Source organism: Danio rerio, chromosome 21, assembly GCF_052040795.2.
Source record: "Danio rerio strain M-AB ecotype USA chromosome 21, GRCz13ab, whole genome shotgun sequence".
Classification (NCBI taxonomy): Eukaryota; Metazoa; Chordata; class Actinopteri; order Cypriniformes; family Danionidae; genus Danio; species Danio rerio.
The window spans coordinates 31,192,212-31,217,484 of record NC_141041.1 but is presented as its reverse complement, the minus strand read 5'-3'; the positions used below and the strand labels follow the sequence as shown (position 1 = coordinate 31,217,484).

The window sequence follows — 25,273 nt, the reverse complement described above, 5'->3', positions numbered from 1 at the left end:
GGAAACCGGAGCATCTGGATTAAACCAACACCAACTCGAATCAGCAACCTTTTTGCTGTGAGGCGACAGTGCTAACCAATGAGCCACTGTGCCACACCAGATTTAATCAGTGTAAATAAAATAAAAATAAATAAAATAAAAAATATATATATATATATATATATATATATATATATATATATATATATATATATATATATATATATATATATATATATTCAGATGACATTAGCCCAGTCTTAAATCGCAACAGTTTTTATTGAGGGGAAAAAAAACAAGACAGATAAGGTTCTACAGAGAACTGTCAATCAAAAAAAAAAAAAGTTAAACCAAATAAGGGACTTAAATTCACATACAAGACAATGTCTGTATATACATCACCAGTTGCAACTGTGTTTAGGAGACGGCTAAAATGAGCGCATTTTGTGTGATTTCTGTCCTTCTGTTCCAGAATAAAGATTTATTTTGTAATGGTATTTCTGTAAACAAAAAGAAGAAGATAAAACCAATTACTGAACAGAATACAGACAGAATGAAAAGGAAAGTGTGAATAAAATACGTACGCGTTCATGCTTTTCCCGCTGCCACTCAGCACAATGTAAGGAGTTTTCTGTGATTTCTGCTTTTCCTGCAGAAGTGCCACGGTTCCCAGAGGAGTATCACTGCTGCTCATCTTCTTCAGCAGCTGCACGGACAAGCAAAATGGACATTAGCTTTATAGTTTGACAACAATGATAGTATACAGAGCTCAGCCTTAAAGGGACAGTTCACCCTATACTGAAAAAAAAGAAAAATCAATCAATTTACTAACCCTTGTTTCAAACCTGTTTGAGTTTCTTTTTTCTGTTGAACACAAATGAATGTATTTTGAAAAAATTTGAAAATCGCTAACCATAAACTTCCATAGTATTTTTTTTCTACTATGGATGTCAGTGTTTACAGGTTTTCATCTTTCTTCAAAGCATCTTCTTTTGTGTTGAACATAAGAAATAAAATATCCTCTTTTTTTTGGAAGATCTTAAGAGAGAGCGAATTGAGAGTACATTTGTATTTTTGGGTGAAGAATCTCTTTATTTATTCAGAAATGTCCATGTGCTTCTCATTCAGACTTTCTAGGAATAAAAATGATCTGTCCAAATAGGAAGTATGATTATTAAATATAATTAAGCAGAATTTATCCAGTGTTGTATATCAGCTGGTAATTACTTAAATCCGCATATTTGGGATATTTTCCCCTCTTAAATTGATATTAAATGAGTTTTTACACATTCTGATTAACTATTAAATGCATCATCTTTGAAATTGAAATAATGACACATGCATTTTGATTACAAAGAGAGATCTTTGGAAAAAAAAAAGGGAGTTAATGGCTGACTTTCACAACAATGACAATATAATTTTCCATACTTTAACATTGACATAATTTTAGAGGTTATGAACCATTGAGAATTAAGTTTAGCAAACTTTTTTTTTTATTTATTTCTTGAAGAGGATAATGTAATATTTATGTTTGTATGTACATATGTGTGGAATTTATGCATTTGTGTGTGTGTGTGTGTGTGTGTGTGTGTGTGTGTGTGTGTGTGTGTGTGTGTGTGTGTCTGTGTAAATAAATATACAGTTGAAGTAAGAATTATTAGCCCCCCTTTGATTTTTTTTTCTTTTATTAACATTTCCCAAATGATGTTTAACAGAACAAGGAAATTTTCACAGTATGTCTAATAATATTTGTTCTTCAGGAGAATTATTTGTTTTGTTTCGGCTGGAATAAAAGCAGTTATTAATTTTTTAAATACCCTTTTAAGGTCAATATTATTAGCCCCTTTAAGCTAGATTTTTTTAATAGTTTACAGAACAAACCATCGTTATACAATAACATGCCTAATTACCCTAACCTGCCTAGTTAACATTAATTAACCAAGTTAAGCCTTGAAATATCACTTTAAGCTGTATAGATGTGTCTTGAAAAATATCTGGTCAAATATTATTTACTGTCATCATGGCTAAGATAAAATAAATCAGCTATTAGAAATGAGTTATTGATGGATGGATAGACAGACAGACAGACAGACAGACAGACATGTATGTGTATATTTATATATTGTTTTTGTTTTTAATCAATATTATTATTTGTTTTGTTTCCACTTGTTATTTGTTCCTAATAAAAACTATTAAAAGTATTTTAAAAAAGCATAATTTTTGTATTGAATGAATAAATGCTATTGGGTTATCATAAAAGAAATCACCACTAATTCCATGTTTTCACTGAAGCAGCAGCATTTACAGTTTAACAAAGCCCATATGTAGCGTCAAAGTGTCAATTAATTTATATTCATATTTATAATACAATAATTTTATATAATACATTGTATTTAGCAATTATTATAAAATTTTAAACAATATATATTTTTAAAACATAAACCACTCCTTTCCTAGCTAATGACGTTTTTAATTGGTATAATCGTCTGGTTAAGCAAAGTAAAATGATCTTACACTTAATCCTGCAAAGTGCAAACAATCCAGTTAGGGATGCTCATTTCAGTTAATTTTGCCAACCCATTCATGACACAAATATTAACCTTTAACTGGTCAGATAAATATTAAATTATTACTTAATTTAAAAAACAAATTGACGTGTCTATTTTGTGTGACACCATAAATATTGTGTTTTACAATACAGATTTATTTTAAAATGCAAACAGCAGCATACAGAACATCACAGCACATCTTCATGCAGATGCAGTGTTTCCAACAGCACAGAAAAAAAGCAAGAACTAAATAAAAAGAATAAAATAAGTAGGCCTGCCCTAGATATTTTTTATTTAAATGAAAAAAAAGTTGATTACAATACGAAAACACTGACTGAAATATTTTTAAGAACCATTTTTTTCCAATCATGTTTTTTTCTTCCGTCAAATAAAAATATCAGGCTAACGTACCACAAATCGATCACTCCATGGAAAAATGCATTAAACTAATGCTCCGCTTTGATTATATCACAACATTTTGTCAACATTTTTAATAGAAGTCATTAGTTTAAAGGTAATGGGCTCTATTTTTACAGTCCATGCGCAAAGCGCAAAACGCAGGGAACAAATGCTTTCAGGGCATGTCAGAATGCATATTTGCTAATTTAAGGACGGGAAAATCCGCACTGCGCTGTGCCGCATGGTCTAAAAGGGTTGAGTTTATTTTCTTAATGAGTTATAGGTGTGTTTTGAGAATAAACCAATCAGCCAGCTGCGTCGCGCCATAAGCGTATTTGCTATTTACAGAACGTAAAGTAAGTGGAAAAACTGAGCATTTCACAAGCAAACAGTTAACAGTTTTTATTTACAGAAAACAGTTAAACAGAGCATCTACCGCTCAAGAATGAGAGATAATCAATCTACTTTCACTTTCGCTCTTGGATAGTGAAACCTTTAGTCACAGACATCAATTAGCCTATAAATAATTAATTTCGTTTGTTACGCGCAAATATTTGTTTTAAAACTATTTCTAAATTCCGTTCTAATTTCCAGCAAACGAATAAATAAACCATAATAACGAAGTGTGCTCAAAAATAACGAAGTGTGTGTTTTAGGAGTTATATCCTAATACACATGCTGTGCCCCATATGGTCTAAAACCTGCAGGTGGGCAAATCTAAGCTTGTTTTTAATAGAACAAATATAAATATGGATATAATAAATAATACTGCTAATAATAATAACATTATACAAAAGCAAATTGTTATGAATGAACTGAAAAAGCCTCCCGAGATGAAGGCGGCAAAAAAACTGTGGTTTTTCATATTTATGTAGGCTAGAAAATAATATGTTTTGTAATATTTTAATCCTTTATATTTATATCCTATATCTATTCTTATTATATCCTATATATAGGCCTATCCTTAATATTTAAATTTTTTCATATGTAAAGATATTTGCATATTGCTCTACATCTTGTGTCTAGGTTTTTTAAGCAGTGTGTATGCTAGGCGCAACTCTGCGCTGGAGTTTAGACCGGGTTTGTTTTGGTCTAATGAAAAATCTATTATAGTTTCCTCAAAATAGCAATTATGCGCCTCAGAACACCTTCTTTTTTAGACCAGATTGCCTATGGGCACACATATGAGCGCAAATGCATTTGCTATTTAAAGAGCGTCGCGCAATGCCTCACAACGACTCTTGCGCCAAGCTGAAACTAGCAAACAAGTATTGCGCTGCGCCTTGCGCCGGATCTATGATAGGGCCCAATGTCTTATGATTATGACTTCTCATCCGTCTCAATCTCAGTTCATGCGTGCACACGCTGAATGTGAAATGAAACTTTAGGCTCATATGTTGACTTTTTGAAAAGTAAAGGCTACTATAGAATATTATAATTTTGTTTTCTACATATGATATTGCATTAATTTACATGTTTTATAAGCTACAAAATAAAAGCCTCAGTTTGGTGCAGAGTTATCATTATGCAGAAATCAAGGAAACATTTGGATTAGTTTGATTCGTAGATTAGGCTATGCAGGCTATTTTAAAAATGTATTATATAAGAACTATTATTAACTGTAGTTTTCTAAATGGAAAAGGTTGGTTTGTTAGTTGTACACTACATTTTCAAAATTATAGCCTATTTGTTGAGTTCATGACACAGATATAAAACAGAGACAATCAGCATCAGCACTGGTTTGGCAACTCGTCTGTGTCAAACTGCAATATTCTTCTTTCATTTTGCTTCTTTGGCAAACGTGTTGTAGGCACGTGTGGTAGCACATATTACCGTCCCGCAAATTAACAAATATGTTGCACATCAGGGGCCGATCACACCAAACACGCTTTTCCGTTCCAAAAAGGGAAACAATTAGGAAACGACTGATTCAGCTGACCCGTATCGTGCGCGAGTGTTGATTTGTAAAGTCATACAGCTCTGGATAACCTGAAAAGCGACCCCAAGTCTCTCCTCCATCATTAAAAGTCCTCTGTAGTCAGCTTATGCCTAGTTCACACTAAAGGATTTTAAGCCTGATTTGAGCCCGATTTGGAAGTTAACGAGCTCGCCGACAGATCGGGCTGTGATCGGGAAGAAATCTGCGGGTGCTCGCCGCTCGCTATGTGTGAACTACTGAACAACGCATCAACGAGGCTCGCTGACGCGTCGCCGAAACCTTGCCGACACCTCGCAGACGGAAATCCAACATTTAGCATGCTAAATATTCCAGAAAAGTCGGCCGACTCAACCCCACATGTGGTCTGATGTGGTGACGAGCTGCAGCCAATGAGAGATCATATCAGCATGAGCTGAATGTCTGTGTGCTCAGGAGCTCAGCAGAAACATCTGTGATTGGTCAGAATGGGCATCGGTGCACTCGCTTCATTCTGCGTTAGCACAGACATGAGAGTAGGCTATATTAACAGTGGAACTAGAATTCTGTTACTATTAGAATTACCATACTGCTCATTCTGACTGTTCTCATATAAAACGCCATATAGCACAACATATTTACATTCAAAGCTATTATTGAGATATTAAAATTAAGCTTTGAATGTCTGGCATCATATTTAATGACACATTAAATAAAAAATATAAATATAAAAATATAAAAAATATATATTTTTTTGGTAATACAGCCTATAAATATGTAGTTAAGATAAACACTTAAAGGTCTTGGCTTTCATTTTCACTTTCAAACAGGAGCTATTTCACTGAACAGAATATGCTGTTTTGAAAGATATCTGAAGTACATTGATGTTTTTGCCATCAGAAAGTTTTGTTTATGTTAGCAGGAAGTTGCTAGGCAAGAAAATGCACACATATTTAAAGTCACAGCGAAAAGTATCAGACATGCATGCAGTCATTTTAACCAATATGGTAATTTCAGGCAGAAATGCTCAGTTCTTTACTGTTTTGTAATAAAAAAAGAAATACACTGATAGTTAGAAAACGGCAGGGTGTTATAAATATGTAAAAATTAAAAACTCTCTGTGTATCTATCCACTGGAACCTTGCAGATGAGTGATTAATCCGCTGATAAATCAGCTGATTTGACGATGTTTTTAAATGCTTTCTCCAAAGCTTGAAACGCTGTCAGTGATGTAATCAGCACACAAGCAGCAAATAGTGTTCAGCTTTTTCTGACGACTCCTCCCTCAAAATTTTATTGGCTGTGGTTTGGTAGCTTTAATGAGCTGCTGGGGAATGAGTTGTTGTCAGATCATGTAGTGTGTGACCCCCCTCTTGTGGATCATTCACAGAGTGTTGCGTAGTGTGAACACCACAGAGATTAAAAGACACAAAGTCGAGTCATGTAGTGTGAATGGCACAGCAATCTGCTGATGTTTAAAATCCTGTAGTGTGAACTAGGCTTTAACAGCACAAACACTGCTGTCACTTCAACAGAAATCCTGTTTCTGCTTTTATTTGATCGAAGAATGAAAAAGACGCAACTGACGTAACTGGCTTTTTCCGCTCAAAGTTGACTCAGTTGCAAGCACAACAATGTACAACAGCAAAAACGTGAGGCGCGATGGGTGCAAAAGCAGCACGCAAAACACTCAGGGCCATTAGTAAACCATTCAAAGGATGCGCCTCTCAATGCAAAAAGCGCGTTCGCTGTGATCAGCCCCTTATAAAGCCAAACTTGAAAAATATATAAAATATATATATTTTATAACGTTTAACTGATACCGTTAATCTTTTACAAATGCACCCTTTCGGTTAACGGTTAATCGGTAATTTTGAGCATTCCTAAATTTAGTTATAAAAATGTCGACTCCTTATTTATGAACACAAACATAAAAAGCAGCACTCTTTAACAATTCTCACACAACCCAGACTTAATAAAATCCTGAATCAATTAGGATTTCACAGTCATTTTGTGAACTGAATGTGTCAAATAATAATGATGCGAATATGCTCAACAATCTGCAGAAAACATACCGCCTCTTCCTCAAGCTTTTTCATCCTCCGCTCCGTCTTCATCTTGCCCGATCCTTTCCCGTGAAAGCGATGAGAAAGCTGTCTGAAAGCCTAGAGAAGATACACACTCTTACAGCAGTGATCTCTCATAATTGCACTATATATGTGAAGTGTGAGGAAGCACATGTGCACAGACCTCTTTAGGGCAGAGTTTGCGCCCCGATTCATCAACGTATTCAATCTTAACATCAGGCTTGTAGTTGTCCTTTTCCTTGAAGTCCTGAGTAAAGCCTCTGTATTCCTCCCTGCGGCTGTACTTGTCATCAATATGCCTGCATATGAAGAAAATGGAAACAAACAACTTTTTCTAAATGCATTTTTAAACTTTTAAAATGCATTCAAAAATCTGTACACCCTTTGTTTTGACCCAAAAAATTTTTTTCTGTTCTAAAAAAGTCTATCATTGCATAAAACAATTATGAATTAAAGAGGGTTTCTGCAGCTTTTATCAACTCAAATTTAAGACTTTTGAACACCATTATAAATGACTTATGGCCTGGTTGGCCCAATGGAACTTTTATTTTTTGCTTGCCACAAAAATGAAATGTATTTATTCCTTAACAACATACTTTAATGCGTCAAAACAAGAAAACTGAAGCTGCATACACTTTTTTTTTTCAACAAAGCATTTCTTTAATTCTTTCTTTTTCTTTGTTAGAAAAATGACAAGTTTAAAATTGTTAAAAATATAGTTATTGTGTAGACAATTACATTAAATAAAAATATATATTAATTGGCTTTTGGTGCAAATTGACTAGCTGCGTTTCCACTATCGCACCTAAAGCGAGCGAGCCAAGGCCAGTCGCGTTTCCACTGTTACTTCTGGTCCCTGATCGGGCCAAAGCGGGGCTTTCTCGGGGTCAGCTGTCGGCCTTTTTTGGCCTGCCGAATACCTTGGGCATGCCATAATTACTCTAGTATTTCTATCGCACACGAGTACATGCGGCAAAACAAATAAATAAATAAGGGAAAGAAAACATAAAGCTGGTCAGTTTAAGATAGGCTATTCCATAAAACACCTTATAGGCTAGGGGTGATCGCCCTTATGTTTCCCTTTTAAAATGTAAGGCTGTTGCATAAAAAAATAAAATTTTTATTTAAAAGTGACTTTTCTTTGCTGCGTCCTCCTTGATGTTTCAATAACGCATAATAATCTTTACACCATATTAAAGAGACAGCAGACAGTAAAGGTTGTCATGAGTTTTTGTCAAATTTAAAAGGTGTGTTTCTGATTGATGTGTGCGCGTCAGATGCCTGTATGTGTGCGAGAGACCAGGCAAAAGAGCGCTTGCTTGACACCTCTGTTGATGCCGCAAGCTGCAGCTTCTTTCTTTTTAATTTATTTTGGAGATAATACAAAATATGAATACAACAGAAAGACATAAAACTTTACAAATTACCTTTCCACATTTGTAGGCTCAAAACAATAGTGTCATATCTTGATAAAATAGCCTAAGCTATATTGAAATCATTACAAGAATTACAAATATCCAATATAATAAAATAACATTAAATAACCAAATATAAAACAAAAAAAAAGCTAGCTAGAAGCTTATAAATTAACCCATTTTTAAGCCATATATTACCTTCATTTTACAAAAGCCTCTCTGAAAAAAAAAAGATTTTAGATATTTTCTAAAAACAGTAAACACCGGAGGTGGTTTAAATATTATTTATATTTGGATACGATGATATCAATTGAATCGTGCAAACAGAGCATTTTGGGGTGAGTGAAAGCAGAAAGACCTTCTTTTCTGTCATCCAGCGCTGCTTTACAAACGCATTAGGAAATTGCAAGTATAAATGTGTTTTATGTCCTCAAACAAGGACATTAATGTTTTTATATGGCATAGTAACATTTACAAATGAAATTTTAAATACATGTAGAGCTTTATTAGGACAGTTGCTGAGCGCAACGATATATAACCTATATGTTATTTGCTGAAACACTTAACACTTTCCTTTACTTAAGATCACAGAATAATATGGAGCACCCTTAAATGTACTGCTGTACAATAACGTCATTTGTTTGATTTGGTTGTCTTCATATTAATAGTTTCGTGATGATGCGATGGTGTGCTTTATCTGCCTGATTCCTGCTGAAGTGGGCGGGTTGTGTGACGTTTGATTTGGGGGACGTTCTGGAGGCGGGTTTGCATGACGCGCTGCAAACTTCTAGCCCAACAGTGGAAACGCGACATGATTTCGGCCTCACTGCTCAACCTCCCGGGTGATTGTCCCAGCCCGATAAAATCCCTGGCTCGCACTGGCCTGACAGTGGAAATGCAGCTATTGACTATAACTTCCACTCAAACTAATGCATTTATGTTATAAAACTTTAAAGTGTCATGCCTATTTATATATATGTCTACTCCCCCTAACCTCTGCAAGTAGTTTTTGTATGAATGGAACATAAGAAAGGGATACATTGTCCTATTATTATCATCATGAGGAATAGTGTAATTATTTTTAGTTTTCTTTCCCTGATTTTATTGAGATGGATTGCTGGTGATTAGATGGATGTCAGCTTGATTGGGTAGCTTTACTAGGACAGAGGAAAATTAAGATCTGTTTAAAATTATTTAAGACCTACAACACATATTTCAGTGAATCTAAGTGACTTTTTAAGGCTTAAAATTTAGTTTTTTTAAATTTAAGACATTTTATGACAATTTAAGACCCCGCCGACAAGCAGATTAAAATAAAAACAAGTAAATAAATGAAGTAAAATAAAAATGACTTTGTAAAAATTATTCAACAAATCCTTTATATATATATATATATATTTATATATATATATATATATATATATATATATATATATATATATATATATATATATATATATATACACAGTGGGGATCGAAAGTTTGGGCACCCCAGGTAAAAATTTGTAGTAATGTGCGTAAAGAAGCCAAGGAAAGATGGAAAAATCTTCAAAAGGCATCAAATTACAGATTAGACATTCCTTTAATATGTCAAAAAAAGTTAGATTTTATTTCCATCATTTACACTTTCAAAATAACAGAAAACAAAATAATGGCGTCTGCAAAAGTTTGGGCACCCTGCAGAGTTTATAGCATGCACTGCCCCCTTTGGAAATCTGAGACCTGACAGTGTCATGGATTGTTCTCAATCATCGTCAGCAAAGACCAAGTGATGTCAATCTTAAAGGTTTTAAATGCCCAAACTCATCCAACTCATCTGACCTTGCCCCAACAATCAGCATCATGGGTTCTTCTAAGCAGTTGTCTAGAAAACTGAAACTGAAAATAGTTGATGCTCACAAAAAAGGGAAAAGGCTATAAGAAGATAGCAAAGCGTATTCAGATGCCAATATCATCTGTACGGAATGTAATTAAGAAATGGCAGTCATCAGGAACAGTTGAAGTTAAAGCAAGATCTGGAAGACCAAGAAAAATATCAGACAGAACAGCTCGCAGGATTGTGAGAAAAACAAGTCAAAACCCACGTTTGACTGCACAATCCCTCCAGAAAGATCTGGCAGACACTGGAACTGTGGTACACTATTCCACTTTAAAGAGATACTTGTACAAATATGGTCTTCATGGAGTCATCAGAACAAAACCTCTTTTACGTCCTCACCACAAAAAAACAGCGTTTGAACTTTGCAAATGAACATATAAACAAGCCTGATACATTTTGGAAACAAGTTCTGTGGACCGATGAGGTTAAAATAGAACTTTTTGGCCGGAATGAGCAAAGGTACGTTTGGAGAAGAAAGGGCACAGAATTTAATGAAAAAAACCTCTGTCCAACTGTTAAGCATGGAGGTGGTTTAGTCATGCTTTGGGCTTTTATTGCAGCCAGTGGCACAGGGAACATTTCACGAGTAGAAAGAGAAATTAATTCAATAAAATTTCAGCAAATTTTGGATGGTAACTTGATGCCACCTGTAAAAAAGCTAAAGTTAAAGAGAGGATGGCTCCTACAAATGGATAATGATCCTAAACACACCTCAAAATCCACAATGGATTACATCAAGAGAGGAAAACTGAAGGTTTTGCCATGGCCTTCACAATCTCCTGACCTCAACATTATTGAAAATTTATGGATAGACCTTTAAAGAGCAGTGCATGACAGACAGCCCAGAAATCTCAAAGAACTGGAAGACTTTTGTAAGAAAGAATGGGCAAAGATACCTCAAACAAGAATTGAAAGACTCTTGACTGGCTACAAAAAGCGTTTACAAGCTGTGATACTTGCCAAAGGGGGCAGTACAAGATTTTAACTCTGCAGGGTGCCCAAACTTTTGCAGACGCCATTTTTTTGTTTTCTGTTATTTTGAAAGTGTAAATGATGGAAATAAAATCTAACTTTTTTGACATATTAAAAGAATGTCTAATCTGTAATTTGATGCCTTCTGGAGATTTTTCCATCTTTCCTTGGCTTCTTTATGCACATTAATACAAATTTTTACCTGGGGTGCCCAAACTTTCGATCCCCACTGTATATATATATATATATATATATATATATATATATATATATATATACACATTTTATTTCATAATACACATAAATTTCCAGCATTAATCCCAGTGAAATAAATCATGTTCACATTTCATAGATATTATAAAGTCATGTTTGATAATCATGAAATTAATATCACTAAATGAATGCAGCAATGGTTTATCAACAGGTGAACATTTACATAAACACGCTCACTAAACAAAATAAAAGTCCCGAATGTGTTAGATTGTGGAAAAGGCTAAATATAGTTTACAAAAATGTTCTAACACAAAGTTAATCTTTGTTATTTTAACACCAATAATTGTGCTTTTTCCACATTTCATTTACTTATCCTTTGACTTGTTCAAAACCATTTAGATTTTTTTTGTTCTGTTGAAGATATTTTAAAGAATGTTGGAAACCTGTAATCATTGACTTCCACAGTTTTAGCTTTTCAATGAAAGTCAATAGTTACAGGTTTTCAACAATCTTCAAAATAACATATTTTTGTGTTTTAGAGAAGTCAAGTGTAAGTAAGTGGCAGAATTGTCATTTTTAGGGGAACCAATTCTTTAATAAAATTTTTATTGTACTTATCAAGGTCAAGACAGACACAAACGCGTTAAGAAAAAAAGAAAGAAGAAACAAGAGCAAATTCTTGCTTTTCCTACTCACATTTTGTCTTCGATGCAGTAGTTATCATTTGCTAGTACTGGTTTTGGAGCCTTGACACGAGCCACCTTCTGCATCTGTGTATCCAGCAGTCCTGAAATAGTAGTATGTACATGTTTAAATATAATCATTAAAATGTACATGTTTAGATGTTTAATCATTTAGACATTACTGGTCAAGTTCAGAGATTTAGTTAAAATCTTACCTTTATTTTTGCACAGAAGCAAAGCAGCAGCGAGACCCGAGTTCACAATAGGCTCTTCATCCAAAATAGTGGTAGAAGCTGTTGAGAACTACAATAGAAAAGAACATGTTGAAGAAAAGATTTTACACCCAACCTTAATTACTGTTGGACTGATCATAAAATTAAAATAAGGTTATCCTAAAAAAACTCAAGAATTGTGTAGTTTCATTTCATTTTAAATATGTAGCTTGAACAAGCTGCAGAAGACTCACATCAGCCTGGTTTTTCTCCTCATCCAGGTTGACGGTGCTCCAGCCCACGTTGTCATCCATATCAGAGTCTGACTGTCCACCTCCTTCTTTCTCGTCATCCTTTTCAAAGTCCTGTGTGTGCAAAACAAAAACACATCCATCTCAAGTCCAGCTGGTGAAATGATCAATCTTGAGTGGGAAGGCTTTTAATTGATTTCTACCATTATATCCTCTTGGTCCTCTCTGTTGCCTGACAGCCCGTAGGTGGGAATGTCTCCGAGAGTGCGGCAAAACTCGGAGGTGGCATTAAAGACAATGTTGTTTCTTTTGTCCGGGTCGTTGTCATCGTCTCCTCTCGCTCGCAATTGTTTCATGCGCTCAATCACCTGAAAATCAACAATATAAACAATAATGGAATGAGCTGAATAAAGGAAATCCTAAACAAGATAGTTTTATTCATATTGATAAAACCCTGCAAGACTGATACAGCTCACAGGATCTCCACTTTAAGACAAATATTCAATTCCCTGACTAAAGACAGCTTCATTTGCATGACATCTATTGAAGTAAAAACAGCTCTTACCATTTTTGTGCAAATATTATTCATGTGTTCAAATAAAAACAGAATATTAAAATGGTTTTAGCTTGCAAATTATTGCATGACTTTTATAGGCACTATAAAAACAGAAATGGATAATTGACCAGATTTGGGAAAATACTGTTTGTGTGGCTGTGCGATGATAATTAATCGCACAATAGAAGTTCAATAAACACATTATATTCCAGATTATTCTGTCATCTACTTTTTAATGCCCAGTTCTTTTGGTCAAATCGTTTTATTAAAATCATATATGTTTACATTTTCAAGGAGAGCTGTGGTGAAATATTGCTCTAGGAGTCCATTTGCATCTTTTCTGAGATTTTCAAATTGCATCGCTATTCTGTCTTGAATGGATTCTGAGCATAGCTGCAACATCAGATGGCACTTTAAGCTTTACTAACAGCCACATTCTGCTTCCATCCACTTCCTAACAAATGCAGTACCTACCGAGTAATAGGCAATTTTAGACACAGCTTGCTAGCTCTCTTCTTCATGAGCATTTGAGTATATGGTTAAGAACTAGCCTAGAGTGCCATCTGCTGTTAAAAACTAAGCTCAGCATCAAGAAACAATAGTAATGCATTTAAAAAATCTTCGATTTTAAGTAGAATCAATTTTATTTACCACTGCTCTATATCAACACACTTCAGAGTAGATTTACCACATTTGGAAAGCAGTTACTTCTGCACACTTCAGCATTAAGGATTTGCCAGAAATTGGATTTGGATGTTAAGGTGCCTCTTAGGTTGGGCGTTGTTGACCAATTTGGCATTGTACGATGTCTAATATGAAACATTGCAATGGACGATGCCATCATCGTCATAGGCGGGATGTGAGGTTGTTAAATATCAAGTAATTCATTACTAATTAGTTCATTGTAGCCTACCGTTTTCACTACCTGACCTACATGGTCTTTGCTTTACCCATAACCAAACCATAAATAAATAAAGTTACAAACAAATGACCACCCACAGCAAGTCATACAGATTTTGATGTCATTACACTGCATGAAACAATATAAAAAAAATGAAATGACTATGAAATGATAAGGGAAACATGTATTCTTTTTGTTATTTTGCTTTAGTAGCATCCAGTGCTCACCCTTTCTCCGGAATCTTTAAGCATCTGTTTTTGTCGGAGTAATCTCTGCTTCTCAAGCTGTTTCTGGAGCTCTTGCTCAGCTTCATCCTCTTCTAAAGCAGACGGCTCTGGGGGGACAAAATCCTCTGAGAAAGACAAGGAGAAACACTGTGAGTGCCAAGAATAGTGATGCAACTCATTTGAATATCAAAGCAAAGACCCCTAGAGAGAAACAGATGCCTTAAAAGAAAAAAGGAAAAAGAGTTTTAACTTTGGACATGAAGACGTTTTCTCTTACCCTCATCACTAATGTCCATATCGGCCATTCTAATGTCATCTGACTGCTGGAGGACATTTCTGGACTTGCTGATGTTTTCTATAACAACATCACCGGGCACTGCCTCTTCCTCCTCATCTGCTGCTTTTCTACCTCGACCTCGAGACCTGAGAGCCAGAATGATTGTGTTAAAATAACAGTATTGTTGCTGGAGTATTTAAGCCAAGAAATGCAGGAAAACTGTATTGTTGCCCGAGTATTTAAGCCAAGATAATGCAGGAAAATATGTTTTACATGCACCTTGTCATTTTACATCAACATGTTTTAGAGATTATAATTATTTTATCATAACCTTCAATCATTTTAGAGATTGTGGGCTTTATAGTGTTTATTTTTCAACCTTAAGTGCAGTAAACGTTTAAAATACACTTTTAAGTGTGTCATGTCACTCACAGTTTAATTACAATGTATTTATTTTCTTTTTCAAAAGCCATCTTCTCAAAATAAAACTTTAGCACCACTAAATCTATACTCTGAAGATTTTTGCAGAGGAATATGATCATACACTATTTGTTTGATTATACATATTACTTTTATGAAACAAAAAGCTATGAATATTGTTTTTCTGAATGCTTATAGTACTTTAGAAATGATTAGTGATAAAAGTAAATTCCCCAGATCCCCCCTATAAAAATCTACTATTCGTATTTGTCAAAAAATATAATTCTAATGATAATGATACAAGGAGTGTAAATAATTTGTTTATAAAGATTCATATTTAAAATTAAATGTCTTATATTAACCAGAACCAATACATTTAAATGAAACCTCTAATTTTTATTTCTAATTTTCAAGGCTATTTTTATGGCAAGAACATTAATAAATATACAATTAAAAACAACAAACAAATGAATACATAAATAAGATTTTAGGGTGAATACATGATGAAAATTCTAACACTGATAAAAATATAAGCATTCTGAACCAGAGTTCAACAAATTTTTAGATTTTAGTTTGAGAAATGCAAACTAGCTTGTTTATTTAAATCATGCATCATTTGAATATTAATACAGCACCTTAGAAAACTTGCTATGTAAAATAAAAATGTTTGCAATTCTCAATGTAATTCATCAACTAGTAAAGATGTTAACTATTAGTTGATAATTTTTTTCACCATTTTCACCTGCAGTGTCCTGCATTAACACAACTGAGTGAAAACTTCACCTGGATCCGAAATCTGAGTTTCGAGTGTCGTCAACCAAGAGCTCGTCAGCCCTGGGTACTTTCTCCTTCTTTCTGATTTTCTTGACCTTACGTTTAGTTTTCTTAAAGCCAACCTTAAGTCACACATTAGGGGGGGGAAAAAGAAAACCATCAGTCAAAAATAAAATACAATTTGAATTCAAGCTTGCTGAAATGTGGTTCTCACCATCTCCTGTGGCGTGTAGTATTCAGTGGCAAGAGTGAGGGCAGACGTGCTCAGAGACTGGGCCTGATCGCGCAGACTCTCTCTGATGGCCTGCAGCTCTCGCTCTCTCTCACCTCCAACAAAACCTCCAGAACTTAGCCTGAAGCTCTTTTTCTTCTCCCCCTCGATCTCCTCATCATACTTGGACAGCACAGACTTTGGCTTAAACTGGAAAAAGATGACATAAAGGTTTAAAGTTTAAAAAACTACAGTGGAAATAACAATAAATTATTTTTATTGCAGCAAAAATACTTGATTGTTGTGCCAGAATGAGAATATTGTTCCTAGCCATATTGATTTAATTTCAATTCTTAGTAGGCAATGTATCTACTACAGAAGTGTCAACCTTCAAATAGGAAAATGATCAAAACTCTGAGGAACATGCTAATGTAATATTCAATGATTCAATTAGCTAAGCTAAGCTGAAAGTGCTCCTGCCAGACCCGAAGCTTAGCAGAAGGAACTGAAAAATGGTAAAACTCAACCGTTTTAACTTTAGGGGAGATGTAAAATGAATTCCAAAAAAGGTGGAGTGTTTATCTGAAGAACTAGTGAGGACAAAAGTTTATGGTGTTCTTTTGTTGCTGGAATTATGACCAACAGCTGTACTCTAACACACCAAAAAGAACTACATGCGAATAAAATACAGAAAATTATCTAAAATAATCAATGTTGCTCATTCAAAAAAAACTAGTACTTCCAACACACAAACTGTAAACAAAGCACCATTTTGCATATTACATGGAAATATTTGCTTATTTAAATGCTCAGGAAAGATGACATGACATCAGACTTCCCTTGTAAATTTTGGCTTTGCTCGGTTGCTTCCTTTTAGGAGAATGTGATGCTTATGTTGCATTCATACGATATTGAAATTATTGTAAACAGTTTCTTGGTCAAGTTTAAATCTGAAAATCTGATCATTTTGATAACCATTTGAAGCATATTTAGTTTTATTCGACAGTGGAATTAGCATGGATGTGTATACGGTTGTCATAAAAACGGGATGTTACATTTAATTTTAAATTAAATATTTCAATACACTATTTCTGTGAGTAATAGATAAGAATAATACTTGTATCCTCAACAAATCATGTATTTTACAAAACAAAGCTCTTGAATATAAAAAGCTCGTAATCTTGTTTTTGCATGAAGCATAGCACTGGAACTTAAGATTACACTGTAATACATCACTGTATCATATTTATTCAAGAGAATGTGTCCTCATTCGATAAGAAGACAACTCATAACTCCATGTGCTGATTTCTTTTGATACAAATCAAAAATAAGTGTAAAAAAAACCTGTATAAAATTAGGTATTTCGCTGCAAAGGAGAATTAGACCATACATTTGTTGGGACATTTGATGACAGCAAAATTAAAATGTCCCCACCCACACTAACTTTTGTAGTAGTTTATACAAATTTTATGAAAATAATCTAGCTTGCTCGAAATTGTTTTGGTCGCATATGTGCCTGAAATTTCATCAATGCGCACTCAAAATATAATCGGAAGCATTTGTGCGAATGCATAAAATTGTTGCCGTGCAACCAGTTTTCATTGCAAATTGTTCACCACATGCGTGGGCACTCATGCACAATCCATCTTTGCACCTAAAATGCCAAATGCTTGCCCCACTCTCGCCCTTTTCTGATTGGCCCACTGCTCTAGAACTGTAAGTGAATGGACTGGTTAATATCAACTGTCAATCGCTCAAACAATAGCTTCTGCCTTCAGATGACAGGCTCAAAAATGGAAAGAGCTGAAGATGAGAGAACTGACAGATTTTGTTCTAGAAAACACTTAAATTTACAAATAATGGTACATCTGATTAGTGATCATGTGGTCAATGCTAATCCACCATTTACACTTTTCAAAAAAGTGGATAAAAGACTTTCATTGAGTTAAAGTCCGCTATAAAATGATTGAAACGTTCAATGTAAAGCAGGTGTGATGGAGTTTGCAGGTAATAGCGTTTGCCACTAAATCTACTCACTTTAAGTGTGAGAGGTTTTATTTAATCCATTTAATCGTCAGCCATGGAAGTGGAAGCTGTATGTAAAATGTAACACCGTGTGCACCATCGCAAAAGGACTTGCATTCACTAAGATGAAATTTTGCAGCTCATGAAAAGACTGTTATTGCTATTAAGATGACATATGCAAATAATAAGTTATATTTCAATAACATCAGTGCAATATCAGACACCACCCCTGAAAATAGCAGTTATTACTCTTAACTAAGATTCATGTCAAGCAGTGCATGCAGGGCTGGTGGTCACAGATTTTTTGTATGTTAGTTTTGATTAGTGTTGATTTTAAATGCATTAACCTTTTTTTATGAAACTTGAAGAAACTGTGTTCGTAATTGGTGGTCACGACTAAATTTTGGCTGGTGCTCCTATATTTTTTAAGTAAAGCAAAAAGGTTCATTTAAAGCCCTGAAAAAAGCATTTAGAAAATATATCATCTCAAACTTTGGGGCAATCTTACAACGATCATGTCATCCACACTCTCCTCTTCTTCGTATGGTTTATAATCTGGCTTCTTTTTCTTCAGCTCCACATTTTTCTCTGCCTTCTCTTTGTCGATCAGACCAACATTGACCAGTACGTCCTCCTCCTCTTCCAGAACGCCTGTGAAAATCACCCACACAGAGAAACTGTAAGTGCGCCCACATGAGAGTGTGTAGGTGTTAACAGATGCTGGTTCATCTAAAGCAACAGAACAGTACTTTTACCCATACCCAGAAACAATGTTGGCTTACCTTTGTCTTGTAAAGTTAACACAACTGTTTGCCCCTCTGAAAAAGACTCCACCTTGTGTTGAACCTTGAGCCCTTTGAGATCGTGTGAGCTGTATGCTTGCTAGAAATGAAAAACAGATGATTTGAATTCAGTACATGCACAGATTTTCAGTACTGTGACAGATTTAGACACATTACCTCTAACAAAAAATTAAATGATAAAACCTAGTTTATGTCCTCGCTGAATTTAATTTGTGTAATCTGCTAATTAAAGCAGTGGTTATTTATCAAATTAAACATTAAAGATCTAGGGCATGGCTTCTTAAAGTCCGGATTACTGTCTGGAACTGGACAGCAAGGGTATTCAATCCGGACCCGACTCCATTTCGTATTGCAAGACCATACGTAAAGGATTCAAATTGTGGATTTCCTTCATTTATAAAATGCATAAACCTTGTAAATCAACTGTTCAGTTGTATTTTTGTATAAAAAAATTATAAAAATAAAAGAATACAGACTAAAAGGCAACATATTCAAAGTTTTCCTGCATGACTAAAGACGGTAAAGAAAACTTGATGAAGAGAATCGACAGTTCAAAGTTAAACGGACAGAAAAGTATGCATTTGTTCAGCACAAAGCCATTGTGCTTGATTAGTAAAGAGACAATTGAAGTTGTAAAGCATTTCTGAATGGCAGTATCCACAAAATACAGATATAATGACCGCAAAACTACAAGCCCTTAAGTCTTCATTTTGTACTTTTTGCATTTCATCTTTTTCATTTCATTAATCTTTTTTTGGATAGAGGTCTGGATGCAGACCTGGTGCAGTTGCAATCTGAGCTGCATGCAATGCTTTTAAAGCACAGAGCAAATCCTACCCCTGACAGTGACGTCCCTAGCTTCAGTGCATTGTGTCTGACATTGCTTCTCTGATTTATGCAATCTCAGGCCCTGTTTAAACTAGTATGTTTTAAATTTAAATGGCGATTTAGAATGAAAACTGTTTGCGTCCATACTAGCATTTCACCCAGCGCTTCTGAACAGCTCTCAGTTTACACCAAACCACTGAAAACGCACATCACAAGACCACACTGCTGCAGCCTATCAAACCAAATGAGAGCTGTGCTCGTTGGACTGATCATCAAGGATCTACCGCTGGATCCAATCTCTTGGCTGAGCACAAAGATGAATCAATAAAAATGAAAGGAGGCAGCGGACGGATGGTGTAACCGTAGCAAAACTTATGCATTTTAAAACGAAAATGCATTTGTGTAATCGGGGCCTCAGCTTGCATCATCATGGCTGCATCCATATACTATTGTCCTACCTTGTGTTGTGTTTTGTACAAAATTGCACTTATATTAGTGGTTTTGCCACATTTGCATTGTATTGTATTTAATGTGTTTTAAATGCAAATGCCACTTTATCTAAAGAAAAATAGTGTTGACTTGATGCATGTTATGGATATTTATTAAAAACAAGTTATGTAATATTAACAGTTCCAAACCTTTTACCTTGATAAAAATTCAGAATTGGATCTTTTAATGTAGACATTGAGAACCCCTGATCTAAGGTCTACAGGAGAGAAAACATCTATGGGGGAATGTACATCAAAAAGCCATACACATTCATTATTAAATAAATTGTTTGTTAAAAAAAAAAAGATAAATAAGCCAAACTCTAAAATATTGCATTGAGTATAAATTCAATCTAAAAAATAAATGTATGGAATTATACATATTAACAAAAAAATTTCAAAATTATTTAGAAATCAAGATTTGAACTCTTTACGTGTGTATTTATATACGTCTATATGCATGCATGTTTATGTTTGCCTTTATCATTATATTGACATATTGACACTGGCTACTACCAAGTACCAGACACATTTTAGAGGGACATTTTAATACCATCTGAGGGGGACTAGGACCTACTGACCTAATGAACGATTGTTGTGAATTGTGTTGTGAGAAGAGCATTAAAAAAAGTATTCATACTTCACTGAAACCTAAACACAAGTGATCACAACAGGCACATTTGAATGCATGTGGAAAAGGCAGTGTATATCAACACTTGTGATCATATTCCTAAAAACAGCGACTGACACCAGGTGAAAACAGGACCAAACATGTTGAGAACAACTGGAATACTAAGAAAAAGCAAAATCAAAATCACACACCCGCTTCTCCTGTGCAAACTCCTGCTCGACAAGATTGCTCACACCGAACTCTTCATCCATCTCTTCGAGGAGCTTGGCCTGTAGACAGACAGAAAATAAATGAAACACTGATAAATTACAAGTGAGACCCAAAGCTAGTCATTTGTCTATTCTGTCTTTCCTTACCCTCTTCTCTGCCATTTCCTTCTCTTTGGCGAGTTTGCGACTCCTCTCCACCCAGGCTGCTGTGTCATCCAGCCATGGCTCATCATCTCCAAGCGCCTTCACCTTCCTGACATCATACAAAGACAAACAGGCTGAATTACCCATTCAAATACATTCAATGCAAATTGGGCTAAAAGAGAATTGCAATATCAGTATTTTTTATCTGTTGCAGCCAAAAAAAAGTCCTACCCCAGTTTCTGATTGAGCAGGCGCTTCTCTTTAAGAGCAGCCAGTTTCTCTCGCATCTCTGCCTGCTGTTTGAGCTGGACTGGATTAATGGTCTCAGCAAGGAGGGGCTCCTCCTTAGTTCCTGCCTCTGAGAAAAAGAAAAAAAACATGGAACAATCAGAAATTTAGAATTAAGGCTTTAAATAAAGTAAAATAAAATATTTCCTTTCTGTGTGGAGTTTGTATTTTCTCCCTTTGTCAGGATGGGTTTAGTCTGTTACTCAGATTTGATGAAGTTGAGATTCTAAACTGTTCCTCCCCGACTTGTGTATAAGATAGAATTAAAACAGGTTCTCGCCATGAATATAGATGCTAGAATGGTGTTAAAAGTATAAATGTTGCATATGTATATTTTTTGCAATAGATTTTTGTAAAAATTAGAGATTTTTCTTTTTTATCAAAAATATTTTGAGCATTAAGTAAAAATCATGCTAAAGTTTTCTACTGTAAATCTATAAAACATAATTTTTGATAAGTAATACGGATTGTTAATTTGGAAAACTTTAAGGTCAGTGTGTCAGTATATCTGTCAGGTCAGTTTATTTTTGGAACCCTCGTATAATAGCCAAATATTGTCCCATCATCCTATCAAATCATAGATCAATGAAAGGCTTAAATATTTATTCAAACTGTCACTATTTGTCAATTTAATAAAATCAATGAAACAATCAATTATTACTATCAAAATAGAAAATAAACATCAGTGTATACAAAAATACATTTGACTGAGCAAATTCTTACCTTTCTTGTTTTCATTGAGATCGAGGGGTTTCAAACCAAGTTTGGCTCTCAGCTTACTGCAAAGCAATGAGTAATGGCATTAAGCAACGTACATTTGCATATACATGTACAAGTATTGCATTGGAAGTTTCATTATAAAAATACCCAACTAATACATACTTAGTCTCTTCAATGCTGAGTGAAGCATCACCACTTGCAGATTTAGGACCTGGCTCTGCAAGACAAAACGCTGACATCAGTATCACTCAATGCAAACACATCTATCAAAGAATTAAAGGGATAGTTCACCTAAATATTATAATATACTCAAGTCATTCCAAACCTTTAGGAGTTTCTTTTATTTCTGTTGGAACTCAAAAGCAGATATTTTAAAGACTGTTAGAAACCATTAAAAGTGACCACCATAGTAGGAAAAACAGGTGAGGCAGTGGCACAGTAGGTAGTGCTGTCGCCTAAATGCAAGAAGGTCGCTGGTTCGAGCCTCGGCTGGGTCAGTTGGCATTTCTGTGTGAAGTTTGCATGTTCTCCCTGCGCTCGTGTGGGTTTCCTCCGGGTGCTCCAGTTTACCCCATAGTCCAAAGACATGCAGTACAGGTGACTTGGGTAGGCTAAATTGTCCATAGTATATGTGTGTGAATAAGTGTGTGGATGTTTTCCAGAGATGGGTTGCGGCTGGAAGAGCATCCGCTGTGTAAAAATGTGCTGGATAAGTTGGCGGTTCATTTCGCTGTGGCGACCCTGGATTAATAAAGGGACTAAGCCGAAAAGAAAATGAATGAAGCTGGAAAAACAAATGCTATGGAAGTCAATAACTGCTGGTTTCCAACTTTTTTCCAAAATATCTCAAGTTGTGTTTAACAAAACATAAAGAAACTCTTTTGTAAAAAGTGAATTTTTATAGTTTATTCATATTTTTCTTACTATGAACTCAACTGTTAGTTTATAGCTTTCTTCAAAATATATTGTTTGTGTTTAATTGAAGAAAGAAACTCATAAAGGTTTGTATTGTATCTACTTGAGGGTGAGCAAACTCATAGAGGTAAAGTTGGTTTTATATCCGCACATTCGTTCGTTTGGAAGTCCCTATATTGTTTACTATGTTACTTTGAATATTCGATCGGAATTAGCATGCAAGTATGACTTCTAAACAACATTAACACTATCTAATTCACTGTGAACAATATTGTACTTTGATGGTCATTTGCTGCTAATATGATTTCCCTATTTAGAATTTGCAAAGAATACTTTTCTGAAATTATATTATTAAGGAGAAAGTCTAAATATACGAATATAAAACCAACTTTACCTCTAGAGCAAACTCTTCATATTTGCATGAACCATCTCTTTTATGTTACTTTAAAAATGGCCTATGAATGTAATACAGCATATTACTTTTCCAAGTAACTTTAGCCAACACTGACAATAACTATAGTCTTCAGTAAAGTGTTATATAAGATAGTATGCTGGAGAAACAAAAATGGTGTCATTTTAATGTTTATTTTGCTTACATTAAATCAGCACCGTTTTACAGGTAGTTTGGCACTGGCTGGACAGGAAGACCAGGACTTTCTCCTTCATAACAATTTCAGAAAAGTATTCTTTACAAATTCTAAATAGGGAAATTACATTAGTAGTCAATGACTATCAAAGTACAACATTGTTCACAGTCATTTAAATAGTGCTAATGTTTGAAGTCATGCTCGCATGCCATTTAAGAGCGAATATTCAAAGTACAATATAGGCACTGTGTCACAAATAAACGAATGTGCGAATATAAAAACAGCTATACTGAATTAGGAAGACTGACCGCTGTTGTCCTCGAAAGCAGGATCAAGCTTCTCCTTCTTGACTCTGGGCTCCGCGCTGCTCTTCTCGGATTTGCCACTTCGGTCTTTCTCCGCTCCCCGACTGCTCCTCTCCCTGGAGCGGGACCTCTTTCTCTTCTCTCGGTCCCTGTCCTTCTCCTTATCTCGGTCCTTGTGTTTGTGCTTCTTGTGCTCACGGTGCCGCTCCTCGGGATCCCGGTCCTTCTCCTTTTCCTTGTGTTTCTTTGATGATCCCATGTTGGGTCTGTTTGCGGATTAAATGCTGTTTGTCTAACGTTAAAGCACTTCTGTTTATAATAACTCGACGAACAGGTTAACGTTTACAGAATATTGACTGTACGATTACATCATAGTATTGGGTATAACTTATATTATTTCATTATTTCGTATGTAGTTGAGCAGCAAAATGTAAACACTAACGTTAAGCCAAAGCGACTTGCTCTACTGCAACAACACGATCGTATGATGAACGCGGTGCTGTTCTGATAACGTCCGGGTTAACTGGCATAATGGATTTGCAGCACCACCTAATGGTATGGAGGTTTTGACTTGTGTTCGTAAATATTTTAATTTAATAAAATAATGAATGCTCTCTCTGAGTTACAGAAGAAGAAAATGTAGTTTTGTAGTTGTAGTTTATGAATTTCTCCTATGAAACTATTATGTTGTATAAGTAACCATGTTTTGGCACATATTGGTTGAATACAGTTTAACTGCAATCACCATGAGTAAGCTAATGTGGCGAAACCCTGGTTGATTGGTGATTACTGTGGTTTAATAGCCATGTTTGTTCATTTATTTTTAGTAATGGTTAATTTCTGCAAGACTACTAGCAGCGTGAGATTTAGACCTACAAATCAGGCTTTAGTTGATTATTTTGAACAATCAGATTTTAGAAATGTCTCAGGTTCATGCATCTAACAATAAATGAGCAATTTATAAATATTATCATTTTTATTTTTATTACAAATATTTGGTTTTAAAAGCAGGCCTATAGCCAGGGGGGGTTTGGATGATTCAAAAGACCCATGCACGTCCCTACTGACAAAGTCCAGAATTTGGTTGCTATAGGAGCTCATTTGTCCCAGTATTCCATCATAAATTGTGAAAATAACCAATAGAAGAAGACTGTAAGACAAACTGAATTTTGAATTATTCAAATGGACAAATTCCGACTGAGGATATGAGCTGGCGGGCAGCACGGTTGCGCAGTGCGTAGCACAATTGCCTTACAGCAAGAAGGTTGCTGGTTCGAGACCTGGCTGGGTCAGTTGGCGTTTCTGTGTGGAGTTTGCATGTTCTCCCCTTGTTCACGTGGGTTTCCTCCAGGTGCTCTGGTTTCCCCCACAGTCCAAAGACATGCTGTACAAGTGAACTGAATAAGTTAA

At 35.1% G+C, this 25,273-nt stretch overlaps 1 protein-coding gene across 1 annotated transcript; it reads right to left on the bottom strand.

Annotated features, from left to right (window-relative positions):
* Positions 1-239: 239 nt before the first annotated feature.
* sart1 (spliceosome associated factor 1, recruiter of U4/U6.U5 tri-snRNP) lies at positions 240-24,311 on the bottom strand. Its single transcript, NM_001002673.1, is given in 20 exon segments — positions 240-479; positions 564-685; positions 6,918-7,007; positions 7,093-7,228; positions 12,105-12,195; positions 12,307-12,394; positions 12,558-12,668; positions 12,758-12,922; positions 14,239-14,363; positions 14,516-14,661; positions 15,719-15,831; positions 15,924-16,130; positions 18,454-18,596; positions 18,728-18,827; positions 20,887-20,964; positions 21,052-21,157; positions 21,280-21,406; positions 22,060-22,115; positions 22,219-22,273; positions 23,867-24,311. Coding segments are annotated over 20 exon segments (2,334 nt in total). The 5' UTR covers positions 24,123-24,311; the 3' UTR covers positions 240-460.
* Between the last annotated feature and the right edge of the window lie 962 nt (positions 24,312-25,273).